At 46.8% G+C, this 7,851-nt stretch overlaps 1 protein-coding gene across 2 annotated transcripts; it reads right to left on the bottom strand.

Annotated features, from left to right (window-relative positions):
• Positions 1 to 1,823: 1,823 nt before the first annotated feature.
• LOC138796638 (probable N-acetyltransferase camello) lies at positions 1,824 to 7,193 on the bottom strand. Of its 2 annotated transcripts, none has more exons than XM_069976259.1 (2): positions 7,097 to 7,193; positions 1,824 to 2,541 (listed from the first exon to the last, which is right to left on the bottom strand). In XM_069976259.1, exon 2 carries the CDS (start codon positions 2,529 to 2,531, stop codon positions 1,866 to 1,868), a length of 666 nt encoding a protein of 221 aa, XP_069832360.1. In that variant the 5' UTR covers positions 2,532 to 2,541; positions 7,097 to 7,193; the 3' UTR covers positions 1,824 to 1,865. The 2 variants fall into 2 exon arrangements, with proteins under 2 accessions (XP_069832360.1, XP_069832361.1); XM_069976260.1 differs by lacking the exon at positions 7,097 to 7,193 and adding an exon at positions 2,825 to 3,295.
• Between the last annotated feature and the right edge of the window lie 658 nt (positions 7,194 to 7,851).

Consider the following 7,851-nt stretch of genomic DNA (forward strand, 5'->3'; position numbering starts at 1 on the left):
CTCTGAGGTTGCTTCTGTTAACAGATATACTGAATTTTGATAAAGATAAGTTTTTAGTTTTGCAAAGTCTTGGGATAGGGTGATTCGAGAATAGGTCGACTACGTAAGGGGAACCTATTCATATAATACTGTGCTCTGCTGTAAGAACACTGCTGATACACTTGAAGAACCCCTGTACTCACGGCTTTGATGATCTGCCTATTGCTGATCGAGGGCACTGTCCTGTAGTACAGGCCCCGATTAGGGGTGAGCCAGCCATTGGGGTTCCCGTTAGGTCCTGCTGGAGGTAAGTCAGCGTAGTTGCTTTTTCCTAAACAGCTGGCTTGAGACTGAAGCTTTTGTTGACTTCAGGGCTCGGAGAAGAGATCAGGATAGCCGCTCAGCGTGGATGGGTTTTGGATTCACCCTTGTTATCGGTAGTCACACCCAAGGTGTACTAGCCCAACAGGAATAGTAAACAAGACCGCTTGAAGAAGGTAAACCATGTTGTAGGAAGCAGCATGGGGCCCAGATGGGTGGACAGGTCCTGGTAAGACTCTGCAGGAACCACTTATATTTTTACTACTAAGACTACTTGACTTAAGCTAAAAAACCCCACCCTTACTTATAGGCTTTCTGCTACTTTCTGATGGTGGAGAGGATTCTGGGGAGACAGGAAAGTCACTCTTTTGGGTGACCTTTACGCGGACTGGAGGATGAGCCAACTCTCAGCTGGTGGCAGACAGGAGAAACGTGCTTAGGTACGCCATTAACACTTTCCACACCTAACTTCAGCTGTTCTTTACAATAATAGAAGAAATAGAGAGACCTCTAGTGGCCAGAATGCAGTACTACAGTTATCATCCACAGAATACCCAATAACTTCAGAGTATACCTTTACATACACAGAACCAGCCGTGGCCCATGGACTCTGGGACACTGCAGTTTCCCTTTGTACAACCCTTCCTTATATAACCTGATTGCTGATATCATATCATTTTACTATCTTTCCAGCTAGTCAAAAGATGGCATCAACTACTGAAGACACTTATGATTCTCTGTCTCATGAGCAGAAATAACTCTTTATCTCGGCTTCATACATGGTAGGTGTCCACTTTTAATGGGTCAGTCTGAGGAATATATATAATTTTTTTTTTTAGTTAAAGAAAACCAATCATGGAGGTAAATAAAAAAAAATTCCCCTAATTATATGTAAATTATCATTTTATTATTATTTGTAAATATATTTAATTATCTTTATGGCCGCAGTTTTTTAATTATACACTTTTTCCTTTCCTGTCTCGCACCAGCAGTGACGTCATCAAGATGGCGGCACCTGCCAATACAGCCAGGGAACAGAGGATCGGGTAAAGTATTAGATACAGACTGCAAAGGCAGTCTGCATCTTTGTAGTTAGATTTAGGGACTCTTATAGAGACACATTAGGGACAGTAGATAGATAGATAGGTGATAGGTTCTCTTTAAATGGTCACAGAGCTTTAACACAGTTTCCCTCCATGTAATTTTATGACATATTTGTAAACTACTTCATTTTCCAAAAACGACTCCTTACAACAGAAAGAAATCTTTAGTCTTGGCCACTAGGTGTCTCACTTCTTGGCCGTCTTCTGTTCACCACTTGTTGTTAGTGAGAATCTGTCTGAACTAACAGAGAAACCAAGATGGAACTAGCAGTAAGCAGTAGGTGCGGTGACTGGACAGACAACTAAGGGACGGGAAGTACCTGTGTGTGCACTGCTGATCCAACCCTCTGAGAACAAGCTTGCTTTCGGTTTGTACTCCAGCCTGGGCCCTTGAACTCTGAAAAAAAATGCCACCTGCTGCCAGATATCAGTGCTCTTTATTATTAGAATACATCAGATGCTTTATTCCTGGATATCGTACTGATAAATGACATATTCTATGTCCATGTAACGTGTACCGAAGTAGTCCGGGTAGAAGTAGTAGCTTTTCCTGAAACCCATCTTCTCATAGAGATAAAAAGAGCTGGTCTTGAGCACTGGTGTGTTTAGGACCACCGCCTTGTAGCCTCTCCTCCGAGCAAAGTCAATGACCGTCCTGCACAAGGCCTTCCCTATCCCTTTTCCCCGGTGTCTTCTGGGAACTGATAATCTCTTCAGCTCCATTTGCTTCTCTCCTCCATTGTGAAGAAATGGAGCCGCCGCCACCATCCCTACGATCTCCCGGTCTGACTCCGCCACCCAGAAGCAGCGGTCCTCACATTGTAGATAGTATTTCTGGATGTCTAACATGTCGTCCCTCAAGCTGAAGCTAACATACAAGCTGTTTGGGCGTCTATTGATGTAATAGATGAGGCCCAAGATAATGGTCCCTGCCAGGATAGATGTAAGAAGAGATCCTGCAATCAGAAGGGGAAGCCCCATCACCACCACGGAGGGCATCCAAATCCGAGGAAGGGTCAATGTATGGCGGCAGCCAGCACCAGTGTGTTCTACTATACCACGAGCAAAGATGTCTCTTACAGTATGGTAATCCGAGGCCTTGTAGAGACGGATGTAGTAACCAGACATGGCGCCTTTCCTATAAGACAAGATAAAATGAGCTCCGGACTGATTAAGAACATGTAATAGTATATAAAGGGTCAGCAGCAATGAGAAGAAGTGGGAAAGAGGAAGAACAGAAAAAGAGGAAGAACAGAAAAAGATGATGAAGAAGAGGGAGAATAAGTAAAGAACGAGAGACAAAGAAGAGGAAGAAGAAAAAGAGAAAAAGGAGCAGAGGAAGAACAGAAAAAGATGATAAAGAAGAGAAAGAATAAGTAAAGATAAATAATAAGAAAAGAGGAAGTATAGGTGTAGTATACCAGCGGACAATTCCTGCAGCTGGCGTTAGGATGGAACCTGTCCACAACTGATTTATTATATGTTATATAAGGTATTATGTTCTTATGTGAAACTCTGCTATGTAGCCTCTGTACCAGTCTAACTGGCAGCCATACAATGGGTTACATTGCCTCAACACACACTACACAAACTGTTAGGCAACAGTGACACCTGCAGGTATTAGTGGGTACTGCTTAGGTACCCTGCGGAATCTGCTACAGAATCTGTTGGCGATATATATGGCGTTATTATTGTTAGTGTAGAAAGCTTCCAGTATATTCTAGAACTTGCTAAAAGGTGGGTGGAGTATGCTAATATGCTCCCTATAAAAGGCCTACAGAGACAGAGTATAGCTGAGACAAGATGACTACCTGACTAAGAGACAAGTGTAAGGCTCTGTTCACACTACGTAAAAGTACGGCCATTGTTGCCACTTTTTGTGGAGCGCAACATAACCTTATCTGATATGGGATCCCAAACGGGGCCACAAATAACTGACATGTCAGTTTTCTGCAGCCGGAATTCAGTGAATTCCAGTCGCAGAAAGCCCTGTCAGTTCACACAGTGAAGCGAGCAGTTCCGGCCGCTCGCTTCACTGTGTGCTATGGAAAGCTCTGATGCGCTCGCAACAGAGCTCTTCGGCCGGATCATCCGGCTGGTACTTCAGTAGCGGCGTGATGATCCGGGCAGAGACTGGCCGTTCCGTGACCCGGCCGGGGTCACGGAACGGCCGTTCTCTCACGCCGTGTGAACATAGCCTAAGGATGTGGAAATATTTGCTATGTGTCATATAGTCTGCAGTAATAACCTTGGTCAATAGGTGGCAGCAAGAGAGTAAACTGCCCATAAATATATGTAGTATTGCATGTGAATGCAAAGTCAGAATATATGTAATTTCTGGCATGTTTTGGACTCCTACAAGCCTATCAGTATACTGAGATTGCAGTTATGACACTTTATATGGAAGATAAGTCACTGCATCATCACCAAACAGGAAACAGGAAGTGGCTGTGGTTGTCAAGGAGATGCTTCCTGCCAGTAGCTGCCTATGCTGTGGGAGAGTGAGGAAAAGTCCTGGGGAACAAGGGACCGAGAAGTGAAGTGTGCCCCCTGAGGTTCAGAAAGAGGGGAGGCTGAGGTAAAGAAAGGAGTAAATCTTTGCTGCATCCATGTACATCACATAGTGCTATAATATCAGGGACTCTTCCACTGACACCTCATCATTAAAGAGACTGATCATCACAAGCAAGCTAACAACAACCAGAGAAAGCTGTAGGAACACCAGAGAAGGAGAGAAGAGCTGCTGAAGGAGGGGATCGAACAAGCTGAACAGCAGGAGGAGAACTTCAGGAGGTGAGACTATGGGACTATGGGGGAGATTTATCAAACATGGTGTAAAGTGAAACTGGCTCAGTCGCCCCTAGCAACCAATCAGATTCCACTTTTCATTCCTCACAGACTCTTAGGCCCCGTTCCCACTGAGCAACAGTAGCGGAATTCCGCGACGGAATTGTCCCTCGCGGAATGCCGTTAGCCTCACTATCTCATAGTGGGAGTCTATGGGAGGCGCACGCTGCTGCTCTGTACACGCTGAAGAATGAACATGTTCAGAGCAGGAGCATGTACAGAGCAGCAGCGCGCGCCTCCCTTAGACTCCCATTATGAGCGGGAGGCTAACGGCATTCCGCGAGGGACAATTCCGTCGCGGAATTCCGCTACTTTTGCTCAGTGGGAACGGGGCCTTAGGAAAATGAAAGGTGGAATCTGATTGGTTGCTAGGGGCAACTGAGCCAGTTTCACTTTACACCATGTTTGATAAATCTCCCCCTATGTCTTTACACAGAGAGATTTATCTGAGAGATTTTTCAAGCCAAAGCAAGGAATGGATTTGAGAAGAGGAAAAATCTCAGTCTTTCCTTCATGACCTATTCTCTGGGTATAGTCTGTTCCTGACTTTGGCTTCAAAAATCTGTCAGATAAATCTCTCTGAGTAAAGGCCCCCTAAAAGAGACTTTCGGTAGAGAGTTTGTCAGGCGCACGCTCTACAGCCAGAAACGGGCCTGCACTTCTACTACAGACAGTGGGAATCCTCAGTTCAGGAACCCAACTGGCTGGACCTGAGTATATTAGGTAGCAGAGATAACTTAGGCCTCTGTACCCTCTCTTTCTGGGATTTAAAGGGGGAGGTTGAACAAGGATCTTTGAATATTTCTAGGAACCAAAAGTAGTGGCTTACGTCCTGGCCTAGATACTAAGCAGAAAGCTCCTAGCTGACAGGGAGGGAAAGATTCAAGCACTGTTAGGGGAAATGATCACAGGATCCCAGTGCCCACCAGCATCCTACACGTAGTGACAGACTAAGGTCTGAGGTCGACCATCTCTCCACACACCAGCGCCATCTCTCCACACACCAGCGCCATCTCTCCACACACCACCATCTCTCCGCACACCACCGCCATCTCTCCACACACCACCATCTCTCCGCACACCACCGCCATCTCTCCACACACCACCGCCATCTCTCCGCACACCACTGCTCTCTACACACCACCGCCATCTCTCCACACACCACCGCCATCTCTCCACACACCACCATCTCTCCACACACTACTGCTATCTCTCTGCAGACCATCTCTCCACACCAAGCACAGTAACCCATTCAAGGCCGCCAGTATTAACAAATGTATGCAACTGGACTGTACAACTGGCTGTAAGTTATCAGTAATGGAGTTATGGTTACATCACCTCCCTTCTGTCTCCCTGTTGTCTGGTCCACTTGCTCCTCACCATCACCAAGGGCCATCTTGCCAGACAGCGGTATTTGGAGTTCACACCAGCTACACCCACAGCAGCACAGAACATCCTCCCAGAAGCAGTAACAAATACCCCAGTGCAGCTCAACAATCCTGCCCCACAGCACCCAATACCCCAGTGCAGTACAACAATCCTGCCCCACAGCACCCAATACCCCAGTACACAAGAAAATACATACCCCACAGCACCCAATACCCCAGTGCACAAGAACATACCTGCCCCTTGAGCACCCAATAACCCAGTGCACAAGAACATACCTGCCCTAGAGCACCCAATACCCCAGTGCAGCAAAACAATCTGGCCCCACAGCACCCAATACCCCAGTGCAGCACAACAATCCTGCCCCACAGCACCCAATACCCCAGTTCACAAGAACATACCTGCCCCACAGCACCCAATACCCCTGTGCACAAGAACATGCGTGCCCCACAGCACCCAATACCCCAATGCAGCACAACAATCTGGCCCCACAGCACCCAATACCCCAGTGCAGCACAACAATCCGGACCCACAGCACCCAATACCCCAGTGCAGCACAACAATCCGGCAATACCCCAGTGCAGCACAACAATCCGGCCCCACAGCACCCAATACCCCAGTGCACAAGAACATACCTGCCCCACAGCACCCAATACTCCAGTGCACATGAACATACCTGCCCCACAGCACCCAATACTCCAGTGCACAAGAACATACCTGCCCCACAGCACCCAGTACCCCAGTGCACAAGAACATACCTGCCCCACAGCACCCAATACCCCAGTGCACAAGAACATACCTGCCCCACAGCGCCCAATACCCAAGAGCAACAAGGAAAGTTCGAGGAGGGAAATATTCAGAGGAAAAAGATGATGAGGTCTTGGGTATGAATGATATAGGTCAGGGGCCAGTATTTTGTATAGGTGGTCTACACATGACCCAGTGGAACAAGAACACCATAGAAGAAAGCTGTTATGTGCGGAATGGTTTTAATGGTGGGCTTCTCTGATTCAGAACCACCTACATGTGTACAGAGGGTCCAATGACTTTTCATGTCCCTAATGTTAGAGCTGATCCAAGTCACACACTTTCTATGACTTACGGCACTGCCTTCTATTTATTCATGGTCTTGGGGGGTCACAGTCAGCAGTGTAAAAGTGGGGGCAAAGAGGTAGTAGTCACATCTGGGCTATGGTGGCTGAGGGGGCCCAAAGGCCACTCTACCATATGAAAAGACCCCAGTAAATAAATGGCACCGGGAAGCTGAGGGCCCTGTAATAATGAACCAAAATCTTGAGCATACTGAGTAAGTAGGTACAGGCTGAGCAGTGGGGTCCTCCTATGCCCATTACTGAGGGGAGGACATGGACTACAGGGACTATGGTCAGACGGATCCATGATGAGAAGATCATATAGTAGTGTCATCATTATATGTACCGGAAACACCATGGATTACAGACCTGCCGGAGATCCTGAGGAGGTTGTAGGGTCCCAGAGCTTGTCCAGTCCACAAGAAAATACATGTGAAAGTGGCGAAGAAATCCGAACATCGGTCAATTCCCTCCTGAGTCAGCAAATATATAAACGTGAATTATATAATGATTTACTGTGGATCAATCAAAGGTAAACAAGAAAATACTCCATGTTCATAATGCGGAATTGTCCAAGACTAGATCACCTGTCAGGAGTAATGTCATACATACTGCCCACTGTGTCAGGGGTAATGTCATACATACTGCCCACTGTGTCAGGGGTAATGTCATACATACTGCCCACTGTGTCAGGAGTAATGTCATACATACTGCCCACTGTGTCAGGAGATCAGGGGTAATGTGATACATACTGCCCACTGTGTCAGGGGTAATGTCATACATACTGCCCACTGTGTCAGGGGTAATGTCATACATACTGCCCACTGTGCCAGGAGTAATGTCATACATACTGCCCACTGTGTCAGGGGTAATGTCATACATACTGCCCACTGTGTCAGGGGTAATGTCATACATACTGCCCACTGTGTCAGGGGTAATGTCATACATACTGCCCACTGTGTCAGGAGATCAGGAGTAATGTCATACATACTGCCCACTGTGTCAGGAGTAATGTCACACATACTGCCCACTGTGTCAGGAGTAATGTCACACATACTGCCCACTGTGTCAGGAGATCAGGGGTAATGTCATACATACTGCCCACTGTGTCAGGGGTAATGTCA

The sequence above is a fragment of the Dendropsophus ebraccatus genome, chromosome 7 (assembly GCF_027789765.1).
Source record: "Dendropsophus ebraccatus isolate aDenEbr1 chromosome 7, aDenEbr1.pat, whole genome shotgun sequence".
Classification (NCBI taxonomy): domain Eukaryota; kingdom Metazoa; phylum Chordata; class Amphibia; order Anura; family Hylidae; genus Dendropsophus; species Dendropsophus ebraccatus.